Genomic DNA, 21,924 nt, shown 5'->3' with positions numbered 1-21,924 from the left:
TATCGCAGAGTGAAAAATGTTTTGGTGCACGCAGGGACTGGAAGCCGCGATTCTAACCTCACTTCCTGCGGTTAAATAGTTGTTTTCAGTCCTAGTGACATAATATTATGTTGTGACTGAAGTGAGTGAAGTGTAGTGTGACGAAATGTGGATTTATCACCCCAGACAAAGGCGAGTGTCTTCCGACGAAATGTGAGTTTACAACCCGAACTGGGCATTTGAATATAAATATTAATTATCATATTGTCAATGTTGATCTGTTTATTGAAAAAAAATGTAAACAATTGGCTTCAACTCATCACAAACCAGTAGCAATGCCCCAACTGGAGAAAAAAATGTGCAATAATTTGTAATCCACAGGATCTGTCCCAATCTGTCTTTATTTACATCCAACAAAATTCTTAAACAAATCATTCACAACACTCAAAAACACTTTTTTGTTATTCTTGCATACATCATAACTCACGCATACACAATACTGGAGTTTTTAAAATTCAAACTAAAAGCCCAGCGAGATATACCGGTTAATCTTTCACACCCTTCGAAGCATCCCTCCTGTTTTCCTAGAATGAAATTGTTTCGTCGTGCTCTTGAATTTCGATTTTTATCCAAACAATCTGGGGACGATGATTGATGCATGAATGGCGTTGATATCATGATGTATGACAAGGCACGTGCCATCGGAATAATCATACTCTCGATTTTATTCAGTATCGACACTGCCATAAATTTTGAGATTTTATCATTGAATTGTGAACGTTTGTTCGAATTATTTCGATCAATAGAAAAATTGTACACCAGAAGAGCTGAGTTAGCTCGTAAACGAGTCATTTTAGAAAAAAATATCATAAAACCTTTTTCGTGGAGAATTAAATTTCCAGCATAAGATGTCTTATGATATTTTTCTCTACGAGGGCTTGTTCACGAGATTATTCAACATTTTATTGTATTTTGCAACTTCGCCACTGACTTGTCTCGTGCCCCATTAAAATGATTCATTTTATGATTTTAAATTAAGCTGTCCTAGAGTTTTTCGTCTCTTCTAATTAGTGAGGTGTTTACATAGTATAGGGTTTATATATAAAGACTCTTGAGCAGTTGAAATACAATTGCTAAGTACCTTCTTGTCATGTTAAATTGACATTGTATTATGCACGATTTAGTTATTCATATTTTCTTCTTTCGTGTTCGAATGATCGCCCAAGTTGCTGTGATTGCCTGTACAGATAATATCGAATTTTTTTTTTTACACGTCAGTTTTTTCTTTTTCTTTTTCTTCTTCTTCAGTAGACAAATAATTAATTTATTGTATTACGTACAATATTCTATATACATTTCTCAGAAACGAATGGCACATTTAAATCTGGCCCGTCTGGCAGGTTGTGGACATAAAAATTTCATTTTTTTCTCTCCTCGTTATTCTGAATTCATGAATTTTCTCAACACCAAGACAATGAGAACCAGCAATGTGCTTTATCAATCGATAACTAAGAACTATTTTCGCCTGTTTATTTCTGCTAAATAGTTTATTGGAATTGAATTGAAAAAATAGGTCACGGTCAAATGAGCACGCTCAACCATTAAACAGCACGATATCCGGTAGCTATGGGAGGGAGGGGAGGGAATTATAATCACGCTGTTTTGGTCCAGATTTTTCGGAAATAATGCGGTAAGAAGACACTTCAGTCTCTCATCAACAAGTTTTCTCGCCTTATGAACTTGAAAATTCAACAAAAAAGGCGACGTAAAATTGACTAGGATTGAATTTAATTTTTAAACGATACTCTCTTCCTAAAAAAAACCAACAAAAATTCATCTAAATTGCCTAATTGTGCTGGCAATCGAACCAAAAATGTTCATTCTCCATTAATTCATTGACTGTAATAATCACAAGTGCACGAAAATGAAGTATCAGATCAATTTTCGTGGAGTTTATCCTCGACCTTCTTACCGCGAGCCTAGAGGACTAAAGAATACGTAATGGAAAATAAACTACAACAGGAATATCACGAAATATTCATCCACTCGAATGATGTCCATTTCATTTTTTTGGTTTTCAATGTTCTCTCACCGAGAATGCCTCCCATTTTTCACTAATAAAGGGCCTCATTTTCATTGGCACTTTATAACTTTGCAGAACCCGAGATGATCTCTTGATACAATTCAGGTGTCACTTCTACGTACTCTTTATTACCAGAACGAAAATAAACTTTATCCTGAATTTTATTAGGATCAAAGCCCTCTTTCTGGAGATTTATCTTCTTGAGTTTGAATGTACTCGTCATTTCGAGTTCTTTTACGATTCTGAGGAATATGGGACGTGCATAAGATGGAAGTGCACGATCTAAGCCCTCGGCGAGAGCTTTAAAGTCCAGGAGACATTCAGGATCTACAATTGCAGCCATACCTGCACGTCCTTCCATTCCTGGTACCTATAATCATAAAAAAAGTTTATTCACATTTTTTTTCGTCTAAGTTTCCCCTTACATCAGGCAATTTCGATTTTTTTATGATGATTTCTACAGCTTCTTCTGAAGCAAATTCAAAAAGTTCGAATGCTATAAATAGAAGTGAAATTTTTTTATTGAGATAAATTGATACTCGAAATAATTTTCAAAAACTCACTTGAACTCCGTAGACCGTTGTATCTCTATGCCCAGCAACATTACTCACGACTCCCTCTACCTCAGCAGTTGCCACATTTTCACCTTTCCACCTAAACGTATCACCAGTTCTATCTTTGAAGTAAAAATACCCCAATTCATCCTGCACCAGTATATCACCCGATAGAAATGCCTTATCTCCTTTTTTAAACACGTTCTCTATCACTTTTTTCGCCGATGCCTCTTTATCCAAGTACCCGTTGAACTCCCTCGATGCATTACCCTGTTTGATCAGCCCAATGAACATGCCAGGTTCGTCTGGAATGTGAATAACAATTAAAATAATAATATTTGGACCCAGTGAAATATATTTATTTCTAGATCTGTCTGGAACAATAATCAATTGAATCAATTGGATTTCGTTACTGAGTAACGTCACTTTCAGGAATTATCCGATCATGCTCCAGCCCTCAGGAATGTTATAACAATTATTTTATCAAAGTGCACAGCCACTTACTTATTTCTGCCCGTATGCAAAGCCCATCGGGTCCCCTAACCGGTTCGCAAGTCTCAGGATTGACACGAATAATAGCAACAGGATGAAGTGATTTCGGTAGAATTGATGGTACAAATCCCACAGCACCAACTTGATTATCAACATTAACGATATTGGCATTTCCCTCACTCGAACCGTAGACCTCAGTGACCTGTTCGATCTTAAAACGATCCACAAATTTTTGCCATATTTGTGGTCTCATTCCATTACCAACCATCAATCTCACTGAATGTTTAGTGTCCTCGGGTCTTGGTGCTGCTGATAATAAATATCTGCACATTTCACCAATGTACTCAGCCAATGTGCAGTTGTACTTGATGCAATCAGTCCAGTATGCTGATACCGAGAATTTCGTACGTAGAACACTTGGTATTCCTTTGACTAGAGCACATCCCGTACCAACCATTCCACCTGCCATGTGATACAGGGGTATTGGATTGTACATTATGTCACTGTCTGAACGCAAGCCCAGCATGTGGTATGTTGCCATAGTTACCAGGAGGTATCTGAAAGCAGAATTATTTATTTAATTATAACGAAATCCAATAAAATGGGATTCAATCAAATTTTTGATGCCATCATTCATGGATTGCTGAATATTTTTTTCCACATCGTGAGACAACTCATTAAGGAAAGTAAAAATCGATTGCTAAACTTTCATTCGGATGAAAGAATACGAAATTGTTGTCTATATTTATCTCCTCACCAACAAGAATCGTCTTTTTCTCTCAATTCATGACAATGAAAAGACTTAAGTGCGGTAACAAGGTAGACATCACCTCCCTAATCTCATTCTGTCGAGTTGTGGGGCCTCCCTGAGAGGATTACCCGTTCGTTACGTCCGGTTCAAGCACCCAATAGTTACAAAATTCCGAAACTCAAACAATAGATTTCTAAAAATAAGTGATCAGTGTACGATTGTGGAGGGCCCTGATTTAGATAGTAATGAACTCTCGTGTATTTGTGTCTTCCTCATTAACATGTGACCCACATTTCATGATCAATAACACTTAAATAATGTAAGAATCACAGGTCTCAACTTGACCAGAACCTGAACTTAAATTACTTCAAAGTCTCAACGCAGTTGTAATCTGTTTCTCCTTTAACTTTTTGTGGATTAAATTGTTGTGTTCATGTGTTCCTGTAAAAATACAAGCAGGAAATGCAGGCGAGATCGATATGCACGAGGTTGATCACTGTTTCTTGTGTTTTCCTTCTAAAAGGAAAAAAAAGTACTCTAGCACTCGCAAAAATTGAGGTATCAATTTGTTTGATTTTCTCACCTTGAATTTGGCATGAGAACTGCCTTTGGCAGACCCGTGGTACCACTCGTGTATATGTAGAGGAGATTATCTCTGTATCCTGGCTCTTGCTCCACCACTGGATACTCCCTGCTCGCCTCAGACAGGAGTTTATCCAAATTTTTAATCTCCGCTTGAACGTCAGCCTCTCCTGCTCCCTGCTTGAACCAATCTAGGTCTTGGATCGAGTCCCGGATCTCGTCGATAGCTAGTAGAAATATCATTGGTATGAGGTGAACATCTAGACTATATTCCACATCGAGATGTGTATGTACTTCCACGTTTTATTCAGATCATGTGGAGATAATGAGGATAGAAGAGCTGAGCCCCGAATAAAATGTAAATCACTTAGACACTGGAGGGTAACAGCAGTTTTATGATCGATTTAATTACGAGTTCAGGTTAATTATGACGTGTTCATGATGTCTATAGTCATTTCACCAGCTCGTGGCACTGAGGAGATGAATTATAGGTAAATGAACTGATGGGTGACCACGTGGGAGATTAATTTTAATAAAAAATTGATTTTCGCTGGTTGAAATAGTCTCAGGAGATTCAATGGAGTCATTTCTATGGTTCGAAACGAAAAAAACGAAGGACAGAGCCTTGAAATGTGGAAAATTTTATAGTGAAGGGGGAAAACAAATTAGTCAACTTTGTTGACGTCTTGGTTTTAAGTTATTCATTCACGAACGTCGTGGGAAAAGTGATGAAGAAGTTATCTAATAATAGCTGGAATGCTCCTGGAGGTTTCACACATACCAGAAGCAACTTCATTCCCATAAATGACGGCCTTGACTTTAGCAATCGTCAAACAATGCGTGAGAAGTTGGAGTCTGAGATTGGTATTGATCAGAGCTGTGATAACACCAAGTTTACCGAGACCCAGCCAAGTTGCCACGAACTCTGGTCTATTGGGCATCATCAATGCCACTGCATCACCCTTTCTGTATCCAGCTTTCTGGAATACGTCAGCTATTCTGTTGCTGTACTCGTCCATCTGAAAAAAAAAAATTGTCCTTATTGCTCATGAGAAAAGGAATATGAAGTGAAAATGGAATAGGGCACTTACGTCGGCGTTTGTCCATATGCGACCCTCGAAGATGAAGCAGGGCTTGTTGGGGTAGAGTTTCGCCCTCTCCTTGAATATCTTCATCACAGTCGTGTTGTTTCTGACGTAACGCTTTGTTTCTCGGTCTGCGTTGGCGTAACGATACAGAAATCTGGAAAAAAAAAATTGAGGTGATTGAGTGGACGACGTTTGGCGTCAGGTGAAGTGCTTCCCCTGACGTAACAGATGCATTTACCGTTTGTGACGGAGACGAGAGGGGTTGGGTGATAGGATGAGGTTCTTTAGCTCAAGAGCTTCAGCTCAGTGTTGAGGATTTTCCATAAAATTTAATTAACTTCATTCTCAGTGAATTTATTCGATTATTTTTCCCACCCAAATCTCGGCCAATAGGATTGCACCATTCGACGTTATTTTGTATAGTCAACACGGTATTTCAGCGGATATTCTTGGAAATTTCACTGGAAATTTTGCATGTTGATATATATAAAAAAAAACAAATGTTGAAGTAACCCTCAATTGTATCTGACAGATTAAATGGCAATTCGTTGAAAATTATGTCTCATGGTGCAATTCTATCGGCCAAGATTTGGATGGAAAAAATAATCCCCCGAATACCACTCGAACTTCGAAATTATCTGATATTTCCCTCAAGGTTCCCTACAAACAAATAAGCTTGTCAAGTTTTCCAGAAAAATCACTCGCGCTTCGCGCTCGTGATTTTTAGACTGGAAAACTTGACACGTTCATTTGTTTGCAACGAACCTATCGGGAAATATCCGATAATTTCGGAGCTCTTGTGGTATTACATGCGATAAAATTCTTGATTAGATCTGATAATTTTAGAGACCTGGGGGTGTTACGACAGGATATTTTTCTTCGTGTTCCTGAGATAAATCTGAATGAAACAGCGACTAACAGAATTATCGAAATTTAGTTATTGTACAATGTTTGCAACTTAGTAATCGAGTTGGAGGCACGGAGAAATGTGATAAGTGGTTTACATAGATACAAATAGTTCAAAGTTCGATTGGAGAAAGGACACATTGGTTGACCTTTGGATCGAATGTAACCCCTGTTAGGTATATAGAACTCAGATTAATTGCGTGATCACGTAGGCGCGTGCTCTCTCTGGAAAACTGTTGTCCAGGGGACCTTATGATCAGAATATCGTCAATCCTGAGACCTTTATCTGGGTCTCACGATGAGGTAGACATTAAAAAATCTATGTTAATGCCCAGAAAATTATGTGGATCGAGAATTGAATATATTTGATATTAAAATTAATATTTTTGATGCAGTAATAAGGCGAACAATATTCTTCTATCGAGAGTACTGAGATTCTGATCATTTAATGATTTCTCATTAACGAGTGGGGTTATGATAAGTCAATATAGCAATAAATCGAAAATATAAATTTGTATCATGATGATGCTCCTACATTCGGATTTAATGATATTGTCGTAGGCTGTCGACATTAAGGGAAATATTAAAATTGAAATAATTTATGAAAACGTTGAGGGCAGGTGGGTGATGTGTGATCGTCGACTGGCGATGGGGCACTTTGGAAACTCGTCAGTTGACTCTGAATAATTCAGACGAAGGACACCCCTAGAACGCGAAACTATTGGACTGTCATAGAGAAGATATCAGTCATGTCAATTAGAAACTAAAACTGGTGATGTCTGCTTTCATTATCGGTTCGCCTAGTGAATTATCGAGAAACTGTTGAAAATATGAATCAGGTCGTATATGTGGTAAACATTGTGGGAAAAATTTACAATTTTTTTTACAACAGGCACAGACAGGTTTATTAACTCGCAGGAGAGGGAAATCTGTAAATTCGTTTTTTTTCGAGGGAAATCAATTTATCCACTAAATTTGTTACGCATTTTTTACTGCACGTTCCATATTTTTCTGAGACTTTCTGGACTTTTTCCTGAAAATTCACTGAAAAAAATGCATAACTGTACCGTAATCTTTATCGAATATTATTTTAACTGGCAGTAATTCATGTAACTCGTTGCATCAGTAATCGAGTCTATCTGTTTTTATCTCGGAATTGAGACGACTCTCATAACTGAGACTACGAGACCCCCGAAAAATTGAAAATTTGCCAATGGAAATTTCGTCGAAAAATCCGAGGTTATTCATACACAAAGCCACTGCCTTTTATTCTGTCTTCCACCGACATTTCCCGTATCGATCGCCTTTCAGGTGGATACAAACCCTCTCTGTCTGCATTTTCCGATAAAAAATTAACCAAGTGCATGCGATCATTGCTAAACTCTCATTTGATTATTCCCTTTAAACCCAACACAATACCAAAGTTCATCAATTCGTTAAAATTAATATAATTCGACCGGAACAGGCGACACATCCGCAAATTGAATAAACTATTGTCCACTATTTTATTCTACGAGAAATTCTCTAGTCGGAGACTTCTGAACGTACCACAATGTCCTACGGGTGAAGTAAAATTTCGAATAGCCGATAAAATCCTAAATATCAGTTCACGACCTTTTAATGTCCCATTTCTATTCCACGAACATTTCATACCGGAAGATGGCAGGTACCCCTTAAAATTTCAAATTAAGCCAAAACTATCGCATCGACACATTGACCTCAACCGGAAGAACCCGTTCTCCCCACCCCATTTCTTCCCGTCTACGGGAATAACACCGGGGCAAAAAGCCCCCTCCCCTTCTCCCGCCTTCATCACGATCCGATTTTACCCCACCTTTTGCAACATTCCTCGAAATTCACCCATTTCCCTGTATTTTTCCCCAGAACCTGGAAAATTTCCGTCAGATTTCTACATTTGCAATGAAAATTCTATCATCTGTTTCTCCCCAAAGGGCTTTTGAATAATACGAACAGTATAATTTAAACCCCCTGCCACGTCTCAGGGTGCCCCACCCCCTGAACAACCCCCAGACACTACAAAAAAAATTGTCGGAGGGTGAAATTCCTTGAAATTTAACCGCTTCCCTCGTTTCTTTTTTATATAAAAAAATCACTTTGCAAAGGAGAAATAAATTTTCTTTCTCAAAGTAAATATATACTCATAATTGTATGTAATATAAGTAGTGAAGTGCAGTATATATGTACATTTATCTATATCCAATATATATCACTATTATGTAATGAAATAATTATAGAAAATGTAATTATACATGAAATTACTCAATTGATATCTATATATACTATTTATATAATGCATGTATACATCACATATACATATACATATACTCTCTAGACTAAAAATTCCTGGAGTAAAAAAAAATTCACCCCCAAGTAGATGTACTTACTTGATGTCTCGGGGTAGTGTTCTCAGGATAACGTAGAATTTTCGATGATATCGGCACAACAGGGGTATGATTAAAGCAGCCAAGGTTAACTGAGCAATTCTCGTATAGGATCCAATTCTGGCAACAATACCGGCTGCCATGAGTACGGCTATCGCCACCACGAGGCAGGCGAATCTGACGTCCATTTCCTGATGAAATAAAACCAGGGCAAAGCCGTTGTCAATGCGACTGCACACACGTTATGTCGGGATCGCCAGGTGTCGCGGGACTACCAACAGAAGGGATGATATGTATTTTCGAGGGCTCGGGTCAATCGGGGGGTTGATTTGGATATATGAAAATGGCTATTTTCGGCCTACAAATGAATTTTGGGATCTGGCCACTGGGTCGGAGCTGGGGGAGGATTTTTTCACCGGTCACCCAGGGGTAGATTGACATAGACCCGTTGATAAAGAGAGAGGGAGAGAGCCCTTACAAACCGTGGAAATATTATCGCACTATATGTTGCGTGCACTTAACGATCGGCGCGTGCGCAAAACACGTGGGGAATGGTTTCGAGGGGTGAGGGATTTGTTGGTGGATAGGGTACAACTCCATTGGCTCATTTTATATTTCTTTGGTACATTTTTATGGATGAAAATGTTGGAGTCACTATGGTACACGCACACCTAGGGAGCACCTGCACCTGTCCCTTTTGTGGTGGGGTGGGGAGGGGGAGTTGTGAGGAGGGAGCGAAAGGACAGAAAAATTAATTGAATTTTTTGAAAATTAATTCAGCCAACACTTGCGATTTTAAAGCCACGATTTCATCGTTTGCACTAGGGATGAGGGGGCCAGGTTCACGATGTGCACTGGGGGGAGCTCGCGATCGTCAATTGTCGCTTGAGGTTTTTGGGAGGGGGTTAAAATCAGGGGTTTTGGTAATCGATAGATCCCGATGTTCGGGGGACATTTAGGGGATTTATTCGTTCTGATGATTTATTTTGTCAGGGGGATGATATTATTGGGCTGAGTTTCAGGGGTTGGTAATGGAATATTGGGGGTTCAGGGAGCTTTTTCGGTTCACCTTCCCTATCGATTTTCTCACGGGGTTGAGGATTCAATGAGAAATTTTGTGAAACTTATTTCAGTCGGGGGGTGCGGGGTGCGAGTCTACTCCGGGGTATTTTTTACAAAATTATATTACATATTCAGGAGAGTAATTGTGATGGGGGATTAATCACCTCGCGATCGGTGGAAATATCCAATTAATTTCGGTGTCGCGGTGAGGGGGGGGGAGGGCTGGTTTTGCACGATTTTAAAGGAATTTCACTTACGCTAATCGCGAAATTAAATGCTAAACTGTGAATAATCCGTTCACAACCGGGATGCAACACAGCAAACCGTCCGACAACGACTGAAACGAGGTTTGCGGATGACGATATAGACTTACTACAGCCGTTGCGCATCGGAAACCCCGTCTGCGTTTTCGAGAGCTCCCCCCTCTCCGATGTTAAAACCCTCCAGTTGATGGCTATCCTCGTGTTCATGGGTGAATTTCCCCTCTCGCCGGTATTTGCAAATCTTCAGCCGATGAGATGGCCGAGGAGGACAGAAACCCCGGGGAAAGTGCGGAGTCACAGTTTATTATTCCAATCTCATGTGCGAAGTACAGTTCTATCTCATGTTTGAGGGGAGAGGAATTACCATGATAACAGCAGAAATCTGCAGAAAAAAATTGGCGAGCTGAACCAGTGGAGATAAATTTCCAGTAAAAATCGCCGGACTCGCGTGCTGGTGCCGTAATTTTAACGAGGAAATGGTAAAATTCCGGATTTTATTGACAATTCAATATAATTTGATATGAAATAATAACAATCAAGAGAGGAATTTATATTCATATTTAGCGAAATGATACGGAAATTTTCCGCGAGCGGTGAAAAGGTAAAATCATTGTTAAGTCGTACGGTAATTTTTACTGAATTTTGTCTCTCCTCGTGAATTACATTGTAAATTTCAATAAATCAAGGAATTCTCATCTTCATGTCGCTTTAAATTCCTCAGAAATTAATTTTCTAACGAGGGAATATGGAATCACAAAGATAATTATGTTGATAGCGGTAAAAATTGACGTCAGAAAATTGTGATTTATCCAATTTTAGTATTTGTTTTGCAATTCATGCCATAAATCACATTTATAAATCACCGAAGTTCAACAATTACCGATAATTAACGATAATGAGTCGTGGGTAAAAGTCCGAGGAGCATAAAGACCCCAGAGGCAGTACAGGGTCAAGTTTATTCTTCCAATCTCATATTTGAAGTACAGTTTTATCTCCCGTTGCTCGAGAGACGATTTTATTGGTGAGGAGAAGATTATAAAAACGGGAGTAATTGACACGACAAAGTAGAGAGTTTGTTATAAAAAAAATAGTTGCGATAGGAGAATTATTTTTGAAGTTGGAATGGAAAAACTTGAGAGATTAAGGCTGATGGCTGGGGGACTTTGCCACTGAATCCTTTGACATTTACCTGCATCCCACGAGTTTCTCTTTGTCTTGGAGCATTGAAAAGGAAAACAATGGGACGAGGGATTACACCTCGAGAACTTGTGGGCATTGGATTATGTACGTGAGCAAGGTATTGCCATGAGGAGATTCAACCTCCATCAGTCTTGGAATACTGACCTTTGCCTGAGTCCTTACAAGGGCGAGGGGGTCTCCATTTGCGATATCATCTTCAGGAATAATCATATCATTATAAAATTATTTTAAAAATCTCCAATTTTTGCATTTGTTTCTCTTCTAATATTTATTCTGTTTTTCTTGACGTTTAAAAAACCTTTAGCAACGTCAGTACTCGGGGATTAACTAATTAAATTTATAGCGAGATTTATTCAGTATCAATTGTTATCCATGTCGTCGAGGCATTATCTAGTTCCTATTCTATGTTTCAATTACTAAGACCCATTTTTATGGAAACTCTAGCCACATGCCTCCTGGGGATTCCAGACACAACTGTGTATTTCTATAAATAGAATTAGACCAGGCCAGGTCGTTTTATACAACACAACTGCGTGGATTCTAAATTGTTCAGTTGTGGTTCAGATGTGAGTCGAATGACATTAGTCACTTTACCCTTTACTTATTCAATTACCACGTGACACGAAATTTTTTATTCCTTCATTACTCGAGGCAGGAGAAAAAGGAGCAAATAGTTTTACAAAATGTATGAATTTAGTAAATTAACGAATGCAAAGGGAATCGCAATTAATTATTACTGCAAATAATTATTACATTGACGTGAATGTCCCTGAATATTGCGGTTATTGCGTTTGTTTGCACTGAAGTTCATTACTCCATATCCGTGGAATGATAAGGTCCTGAGACGCAGATCGTGGGATCGTAAGTCTCGGTGGAGGAAGACATTGCATCGCGGAAATCATGCATGCATGGGAAGCACACTTCCGGTGTTATTTTTTTTTTCATGCGCTGTGAATTGTTAAATGATAGGTAGAATTTTCTCGAGGGGCGAATGGTCCTCCACGTAATTCCATCGTTCAATTCAATTGTCCAGTGTTGGTAACTGAATTTCAATTGTATTTGATTGAACACATGTTATAGTAATAGAAATATGCAGAGTTGTTCGTAGAATAAGACGTGTGTATGAATATAATCAATGGTCACGTTGAATTGTAAATGAACAATCCCCGGCACATATAAATATATATAAAATATCTTTACTTTATTTCTAAAAAATAACAAATAACAATGCTTGCTAAATCATTGCCGACATACCACATACACCCACTGAAAAAATTCCTGTATAAATAATTAGTGACTGAAAGATAAGTCACCGATAATGATCGTTTGATTTTCATTGATAATAAATCAGGATCAAAGAGCCTCTGTTTTGTGCGATAATTTACATATTAAACGTCTTTCAATCATATTTTTTTTCTTAGTATGAGAAGTAATAGTGAGCAATAAAGATGAATGTCGATGAATCCGAAACCGCTGAAGCGAGATAAGTACACGATAAATCATCAGCTGATATAAAAAAAGCTCAACTTAAACGTGAAAATTTTACTTATAATTCATTCATAAATTCAATTCTATGTACAGTAATTCGAGTGTGAGATGGTTAAAGTAATCCCAACACTCGTGTAAAAAAAATCTTTCTGAAGAACACATTTTATGATTTCATTCTCGTTGGATTGACTTAAACAATCTCCAGTTGAACTTTAGGTTCGAAAGATTTTCTGCTCTTAAATTTTTTTTATTTCAGTAGTGAAGTGGTAATTTCATCCTGAAAATGAATTATTTCCATTCGTCACCAACGTTCACCATTCTGCTACTGATTTTAGTCGTATCTTACAATGTTTTTAGAGTGGAATTCATTTGTGCTCGTTGTTATTTCGGTGTTTCTTTGATTTTATCAGACAAATGTCTAAAAACGTATTTTCCCCTGCTGTATTTGATCATATTCCTGTGATGTAAGAGCTAGATATCCAGACTTTGGATCCAAATAGTATAATTTATCATTTGATTTGTTTGGATCATACCCATCTTCCTGGAGGTCTTTCTTCTTCAGTTTAAATGTTCCTATAATTCAATAATATTCCATTATTAGTAATGACGATTTTTCTAACGAGCATTCTAAGAAATTATACCTGTGAGATCAATTTTCGTTAGGATTCGCACAAATTGGGGCCGCGCATAAACTGGCAGATGTTCTCGTATACTCTGCGCTAATTGATTTACATCTAATGTTCCATTCTCGTCATATATCGCCACCATACCCGCTTTACCTTCAGCACCTTTGACCTGAAAACCCATGAAAAATTATATTAAACAAAAAAAACTCCACTGAGATGAGTAAACTTATCTCGTATGACTTCACTACTGATTCCGTGACATACAAAGTCCTACCTCAACACCATAAACCATACAATCTCGGTAATTAACGAGATTGCTAACGATAGCTTCAACCTCTGACGTAGAAACATTCTCCCCCTTCCATCTGAAAGTATCTCCTGTGCGATCTTTAAAGTAAAGATAACCCAGTTCATCGGCCACAACGATATCCCCTGGAAGAATAATTATGCAAATTTGTAGTTATAGATCTAGTTCAATGTCAGATATTGTCTGTAATCATCATCAGGCAATCAAGTCATCGTTGTTAAATTGCCTGATTTAAGGGGAGAATTTACCTGAGAGGAAAGCACTATCTCCTTTCACAAACACATTATTAACGACCTTTCTCTCAGATGCTTTTTCATCTACGTATCCTAGGAAAGCTCTGTGAGGATTGTTGGGAATTATTTTGCCGATGAAAACTCCAGGTTCATCTGTAATGAAGAGAGACAGGGCATGATACAGGCGAAATTTCTATGACAATTTACTGTTATTGTCCTCGAATACTCACTGGGCTCACAAGGTATACATAAGCCTTTGGCGTTTCTGATAGGCTCACCATCAGAATCAACCTTGATGATAGAAATGGGATAAAGTTGTGGAACTATTCTTGACACGAATCCAATTGCACCGACTGTATTATCACTGTTTACAATGTTAGCGTTGCCCTCAGTGGCACCATAAAATTCTTTAACATCGGATATTTTAAATCGATTAACAAACTCCTTCCAAATCTGTGGTCTCAATCCATTTCCGAATATCGTTCTGATGTTGTGCTGGCTGTCCTCGGGTTTTGGAGCCACTGCCAGAATGTAACGACACATTTCTCCAATGTACTGGGCAACTGTGCAGTTGTACTTGCGACAATCATCGAAGTAAGCACTGGCTGAGAATTTTTTTCTGATAATTGTGGTCGCACCGTACAGTAATGTTTGGCCTATGGACATGATACCACCGGCAGTATGGTACAATGGAAGTGGAGCATAAAATCTGTCAGAACTTCTGAAGGCAGCGAGAAAGTGGATAGCACCAGCGATGAACATAAATCTAAAACAAGATGGGATAATTAATTAATAGAAATTAAAAAGTGATCATCAAAAAATAAGACTCGTATGCCACATGTATATTTCTTGACAATATGACCATGTAAATCTTCTATCTAATTTTCTATGGAGGGGTAAAGTAATTATTACTTGTAATTCGTGATAACAGCAGCTTTTGGCAACCCGGTTGTTCCACTCGTGTAAATATACAGGAGTTTATCCTTATAATTTCCTTTCTCTTGAATAACAGGAGGCACTGATGAGGTGTCAGCCACAAGTGCTGACAAGTCCTTTTCCTTGAGACCTGATGCATCAGCTCCTGCCTCACCACCGAATCTGTAGAGGCCTATTTTTGCATCCAGAGAGGGCGCGATGTCTTTCACCGCTGTTCAACAGTGACAAATGAAAATATCGATGATCATTTTGTCAACTTCTCTGATATTCTTATCACTCAAATCATTCCATCTGTTGATCACACTGATTGCTCTTATCACACGAATCATTCTCGCATATTTCGATGCCATAGAGAAAGTACTACTGTTAAAGTACTAAGCAATTTTGATAAATGTGAATATCGACCTCCTCATCTAAGAATGAATTTTCCTAAATTTCCAAAGGAACCAATTTTTGCCTGCATTAGGCAATTTAATGTGAATTTGTTGATGAGGTGGTCTTTCGTAACATTTACCGAAATTATTTCGGACTCACCTTCAGCCAATTCAACGGAGAAAATCAGCGCCTGACATTTCGAAATATTGACGCTGTGCAGCAATGAGCTTTTTCTCAGATAGGTATTGATAAATGGAATGACGATACCGAGCTTTGCAAGCCCTAACCAGATAGCCACGTATTCGGGACGATTTTCCATCAACAGTGCCACCGTATCGCCTTTTCTGTATCCATGATTTTTGAATATTGTTGCAACTTTGTTGCTGAGATCCTCGATCTGCAGATTTTAACTCAAATTAGCTTCTGATTAGGAGTAGTATCACACGAAGATAAAAAATTCAGGAATATATCCCCACGAATTTCCCTGAATCCTATTAATATTTAATTTCAAATGGGAAATTACCTCTTGAAAAGTCCACTCCTGATCTTCGCATATCAAACATGGTTTGTTCGGGTGTTTGACGACGTGCTGTCGGAATATATCAGCAACACTGATATTCTTCTTCTCGTTGCACCTCATCCACCACATGAGACGACCAAATCTAAGTAGAGCCCTGAAAAATCAACGAAACATTAATTTATCTCATTCATTTATGATAATCAGCTCCCACGAGTCCTTGAAACTGCAGCATAAGCTCCTCTCACATGTCGAGCCATTCAGAATGAAAATTTCCTCATTCGAACCTGAACTCTCTCGCCTCAGAGGACTTCGCGAAATTACATGATTAAATAATTATTTCCTGATAATGTCAATTTCCTGCGTAAATTTTGATTGTCTCGTTTAATAGACGTAACCACGTTACCAATTGGTGCGCAATGATCATTCAAACACACGACATGTCGCGTGATAGAATCAATCCTCGATCATGTTCACTTATTTCTTCTGACTCCCTTGATGTCGTGGAAAACACAGGATGATATTTCATCGATACAAGGCGACTGGGAAAATTAATCGGGAAACGTTTAATGCTCGTCAAATTGGGAAAAATATTCTGTAAAATTAAGGAGTAATGCAGCTATCCTGTACGAATGATAATATTACACCTGGAAAGACTGGACTTCGAAAAAACAAACGTCGCTAATTACACCCGATTATCACAACTTGTACTTTAAACCCCATCGCCGTTCCAATGCGCATCATTAATCCATGGCATTTCCATAATTACTTGAAGAAGTAGAAAGCATAGTTATAGAACGACGAATCAAGGGCACGTGATTTCGAAAATCTGTTTCAAATAACCGCTGCAATACCTTTAGAAAAAACAGATTTGGGATTATTCACTAGTAATTATTACTTTTTCGAGAATCCAATGCTAAAAAAACCTCTTGACCTTTCTAATTACTGACCAAATAAACCTTTGACTTTTATGAAACCCAATTCCCCACATTTGAGCAACACATCTGCACCTCGGAAACTTTGTTTAATAAAAATAAAAAAATCATTCTCTGTGTAATTAGAAGAGACAATTTGACCATGTCATCCCTCTGGAAGACCGTTAGTGTCGAACCCAGGATATTCGGGCCTTCGTCGTCCGGTAGAGCGATTTAACTACTTGGACTGTCGTCGAACAGTCGTTAAGTATTTAAAAAAATTTTAAAAATAATAAAAAAAATAACCAGAACCCCAGTAGCTGGCAGTATCAAGGTCCCTATGAACCGTATGAAAACAGCATCCAGAAGTACCGTAGAAACCCAATCCAAATCCCGTTATAACTTCGAATCTCTCGCTTTCTCGGCCTACATGCAATGGTTCTCTTTCCCCTAGTAAAAGTATGCACTCGATACATCCACAGCAATCGAATACGCTGACAATAAAAAAACTCCTCATCACAAATGTGTCATAACATACGTGACGTTTGTAGTTATTGAATGAAAACAATGATTCGTAAACTCACCTTATATCTCGGGGTGCTGTTTTAATCGCTACGTAGAACCATCTGAGACGTCCACCGGATACAAAATACGCTATGACAACAACCAGAAACAATTGTAGTACAAAAATAGGTCCCATGTAGATCCATACCAGGGCCACGAGGGCAGCTAGGACCCCGACGAATAGCATCACCAGTGTTATATGTCGTAGCGTACGAGCAACTGCCCGCCAACGGTCACTCGAACCGGTATGTGAACAACTCGTGGCACTAGGGAGCGCACCAGAACGTGTGGCTGACGTTGGGGTCGCGTTTCCCCCTCTTGTTGCTAAATCGCCCCTCTCAACGTCCTGGAATATGGGTGGCAATGAGGCGGTAAAAATTAAATTTTTTTTATGAAGTTATTGATGTCTTCGGGGGGGAGGGAATGATATGTTTTGAGTTACCAACATGTTGCGACTTATTTACTTCGATTTAGATTTACCTGATTTATTATTTAAAAAATAATTAAGGGGAAATTTAAATGAAAATATTCAATCCAATTATTCTTTTGATTTTTTATTGTATGTGCTAGTTATTATATGATATGAAACACAAGGTCAAGGTGGATAACACACCTGAAGGGATAACACCACATTAATGAACTTAAATTTTCATTTTTCATTAAAACAATAATTTTTCTGAAATTTAGGAATATCTTCAGCTCAATGATTTGCAGTTTAATTAGTTTATCCTACTCCAAGAAGGAGAGGTACCTACTTTATACAAATTTTGGGTATTTGACAGATATTTGACAGAAAAGTATCACTCGTGTCCATTGCAAGGTCAATCCTGAGAGTTCTGAAGGGACAGCTCATTAGTGGCTTTTAATTTAAGACCTTCAGTTTTGATAAACTAGTTACGTTTTTGGAATGGAGGGAATTACAACGGGTGGGTCAATGTTTAGTCTGAGGGTGATTAAAGGGCTCTCTCTACTCAATGCAAGAAGGTCGTTAATCCCGGGTCATGTTTCGGTCGGTTAAATTCCAAGGTCAAAATGCACGTGACTCCTGCAGGTAGTTCTAGTTTAATAGCTTCGTTATTACTCCCTCAAAACGATCGACAGGACCTCATTAATTTTACGAACGAATTTACGATTTATGTGCGGTGGGAGGTTTTTTAATTTTTAAAGGGCAAAAAATCATGAATCATCATTTGCATAATTTCATGGCTCACAGCAGAAACCACAGATCACTGATATTCGTGAAGGTAATACGTCTCGCGTGTCTTTCTCACTGACGCAGGAGTCCAGAGTCCAGAGTATCAATTAAACGCCCGAAAGAGACTTTGATCAACAATAAATTGTTGGAAATGATCCACTGATGCAAGAAGTCGTTCCTAATGATTTTTCCCAACTGTTTTATCTCTTCTTTGAAAAAATTGGAGGTGCAGATGACTCCACCAAAGCCTTTTCAACATTTTTCTTTAATTATAACTAAAATCATCCACATCGATCAATGATGCCTTGAATTAATCTTATGGCCTCATAATTAATTAATTAATTACTCATTCTCGAGTGAAAAGAATTAATTTTTCGATGGAGAATATTTTATTGATAGAAATGACAATTTGGGAGACAAAAAAAATTTGTCCTGGGGAAAATTCAACCTTTTGATCGTTAATTTATTCCTGAGTGGGTTAAGGTCTTTCGAAAATGTCACCAGACCCTTTATTTTTTCATTCATGCATAAAGTAACATCATGGAAGTAACGCGAGGTGCATTGACACCGGTGATCGTCCACCAATGAGAAGTTGCAAGCCGGTTCAAAGAGAAAGTGAACGTCGGGGTACGCGCACATGTACGTGGAGAAGAGTTATGAAACACCTAGGGCAACAAGCGTCTACCTCAAGGTCCTCCCAGGGAATTAATTTTAATTCAGTAACAAACTCACGTCTAAAAATATTTCTGACAATTGAATTAAAAAAAAAAAAGGAGAACGTGTACCCGTCGAATTGTTGACAGATGCAATTTCATTCCTTCACCTGGTAATTGTTGAACCGGAAACTATCGACTCAGGGTGATTACTAATATTATTGGTAACACAGGAAAAACATTAGACCTATACTCACTCGATGAAGAGTACAGGGACAGATGAAATCGAGCCCAGCGGTGATACATCTCTGTGTTATTCTTTTCAGTCTGGTCGTAATTGTTGGTCGGGTAAACACCCGAGTTTATTTATCGTACAGTAATCACATTAATTAAGTCTTCACTCTTATTTCAGTTTGAACCGTTGAATTATTCGGTTGGAATCGAACAATCGTCTCGGGGCCTTCGATATATCATACTGCGAGAGCAACATATTCTTCGTTACGACGAATTATCGAGGACAATTGGAGTTTTTGGGAGGATGGAGGGATGTGTCAAGGGCCACGCGGTTCTGCGAAGTAGCGCGAGGTCTGTTCCATGGAAAATCAATACGATTTAGCGAGTGTCACGCTGATGGTCTGAGTGGAAGACGGGTGAACCTACTGAAATTTTGAATTCAACATCTCCAGGAGAAAAATATCTGGCCCTGGAATATCGTCCAGAACTGATTGGAAAAGTCTTCAAGAAGTTATTCTGAACATTGACAAAGGGGTGAAAATTGTTCGCATAAGTATTAACTGGTGATTTTCGTTTTTGAACAAAAAATTTGTGTTCAGTATTTTACTTTTGCCCTTTGCATTTCATTAATTTCCTTACAGGAATGATAGACCTGGAGATCACCTCGTTTTCCTCGCACTCAACACACCGACTCAGAAAATTGATGGAGAAAAAAACGACACATTCAACATCGAATGGCTGGGGCTCGATTGCCGGTATAATAACCGGAAAATGAATGATAATAAAGCTGCAACGGGAACAGGAGAGAAGCTAATAATTTCGACCCACTAACCAACTAATGCAAACGATACTTTTCCCTGCTGCACGCGGGTACTCAAAATGCAGGAGAACAAACGGATACTACAGTGCGCTTTCACCATTGAATTCTGCAGTCACTGGTGATTGCTGTGGGTTCAATCTCGAGGTGATAAAATCGTGTCCGTGGTATAGAGCAATGATAATTACACGCTTTGAAGTTACAAACTTGCCTGTCTATCATTTTTTTTTCAGCAGGAAAAACACGTCAGGTGGAAACGTACAAAATTCAAAAAACGAGTCAGTGCAGGTAAATTTGTACAATTTTTATAATTCTGCGTTGTCTCAGAAAAATTGTGAAATAAAAAAAAAATTAGCACAATTTTTCTTGCTACCTCGTGTCATAAGAACAGCAGAGGGAGTATGACCTCTTCTGCATTGCGCAAATTGTTCATTACGCCTCGAAGAAGCTGTGCAGAAAGCGTTGAGAGGAGCTCATGAAAAAAATATTGTGCAATTCAAAAATTTTCGGCCCTTTTTTTTACATTCTACAATTACTAGTCTACAGTATTAACTATTTCTGAGGGCCACTGTAGGACCCAGAATTTTTTAAACCATTAAATGTGCATAGGATTTTTTTTAAATGTAATTTCATTTTGAAAAAAAGGAACTCACCCGATCCTTCGTTGATATCATTTTGGCGGTTCCATTGTTACCATTGCTGGTGTTATTAAGCGGTTCTTTTGAAATTATGTCTGACATTTTGAATCACAGTTCTCTCGGAATAATCCACACATCGACACTTAACAATTCAACACATATTCAGTAATTTAGCACAATAATTATTTCACCGTTCGCTTCCAATCATCAATCTATGTTCATTGAAAACTCGAGAAGTATATCAGCAGGAAATAAAAACAAATTTATTTATATTTTTGGTTTACTTCACTGTTTTTGATGTTCTGTCGTCACAATCGACAGAGAAAATTAGTCTCTGATAAGAACAAATTCAATTTGCAATTGAAAATCAGTCTTTCAAGTGCAGATAGGGCTTTGGATGCTCGTCACCGGGCGCAGGTGGAAAAAAACCAGGAGATGTGAATATCGCGGGTGAATACTGACGGAGAAGGGTCTCGACACGAGACTAAACCACTCCGGGAGTAGTAGCACCGCTGGCTTGAACCATTCAGCTCAGCTACTCCGCCATACCGGCTTCCTCCCTCCACCGGGTTGAACTCGACTTCTTCTTACATCTCGTACACTTGCCAATGTGTCCTTTCCTTATCGCATACGTGAAGTGAAAATTATGGGGAATGTTTAAGGATATCCAGGTGTCTTTCACAGTCGGAAACAGGTGACAATGCTTTAATGTTGATTTTTCAGGTGCGCAATTGATTTCTCGGAAAATTTTTAATGTGAAAATTCAAAATCGCGTCATAATAATTATTATACTAAAAAATTAATTACATTATACTCTATATTATGGGATATTTCAAAAACTACTTGTTATAGGTCACTTGTTAAATAACTACGACGTTTGAAATAATTTTATGATCGACCTTTCATGTCTGTCCATTTCCGCAAAATCTACTGTACGGGCATGACTTGGTCCCCTCCACTTGACAAAAGAAATGTGGAAATATCGAGAAATTTTATGAAACCTGAAGTAACGATAGTATCCCATTAATTCGCGATGATTTTTTTATTGGCTTAGAAAATTACAGG

The 21,924-nt window shown here is 38.3% G+C and overlaps 2 protein-coding genes and 1 long non-coding RNA gene across 5 annotated transcripts; 1 reads left to right on the top strand and 2 right to left on the bottom strand.

The window, feature by feature from the left end:
• Positions 1–24: 24 nt before the first annotated feature.
• On the top strand, positions 25–21,131 carry LOC135165788 (uncharacterized). The gene is made up of 3 exons (XR_010299568.1): positions 25–192; positions 19,583–19,967; positions 20,046–21,131. It is a non-coding gene; the product is annotated as an uncharacterized LOC135165788 (long non-coding RNA).
• LOC135165770 (long-chain fatty acid transport protein 4-like) lies at positions 363–10,384 on the bottom strand. Of its 2 annotated transcripts, none has more exons than XM_064127385.1 (8): positions 10,157–10,384; positions 8,841–9,028; positions 5,533–5,683; positions 5,223–5,460; positions 4,443–4,668; positions 3,121–3,665; positions 2,626–2,921; positions 363–2,432 (listed from the first exon to the last, which is right to left on the bottom strand). In XM_064127385.1, the coding sequence occupies exons 1-8, from the start codon at positions 10,367–10,369 to the stop codon at positions 2,124–2,126; spliced, it is 2,166 nt and encodes a 721-aa protein (XP_063983455.1). In that variant the 5' UTR covers positions 10,370–10,384; the 3' UTR covers positions 363–2,123. The 2 variants fall into 2 exon arrangements, with proteins under 2 accessions (XP_063983455.1, XP_063983457.1); XM_064127387.1 differs by having other exon boundaries at positions 8,841–9,108; positions 10,157–10,290.
• Fatp1 (Fatty acid transport protein 1) lies at positions 12,539–21,015 on the bottom strand. 2 transcript variants are annotated; one of them, XM_064127383.1, is made up of 10 exons: positions 20,875–21,015; positions 17,343–17,668; positions 15,851–16,001; positions 15,487–15,724; positions 14,929–15,163; positions 14,247–14,782; positions 14,032–14,169; positions 13,751–13,908; positions 13,492–13,645; positions 12,539–13,423 (listed from the first exon to the last, which is right to left on the bottom strand). In XM_064127383.1, exons 1-10 carry the CDS (start codon positions 20,959–20,961, stop codon positions 13,269–13,271), a joined length of 2,178 nt encoding a protein of 725 aa, XP_063983453.1. In that variant the 5' UTR covers positions 20,962–21,015; the 3' UTR covers positions 12,539–13,268. The 2 variants fall into 2 exon arrangements, with proteins under 2 accessions (XP_063983453.1, XP_063983454.1); XM_064127384.1 differs by lacking the exon at positions 20,875–21,015 and adding an exon at positions 19,428–19,589.
• Positions 21,132–21,924: the final 793 nt, after the last annotated feature.

Source organism: Diachasmimorpha longicaudata, chromosome 9 (assembly GCF_034640455.1).
Source record: "Diachasmimorpha longicaudata isolate KC_UGA_2023 chromosome 9, iyDiaLong2, whole genome shotgun sequence".
NCBI classification, from domain to species: domain Eukaryota; kingdom Metazoa; phylum Arthropoda; class Insecta; order Hymenoptera; family Braconidae; genus Diachasmimorpha; species Diachasmimorpha longicaudata.
The sequence above is the reverse complement of the archived record's forward strand: the minus strand, read 5'-3'. Positions and strand labels throughout refer to the sequence as shown.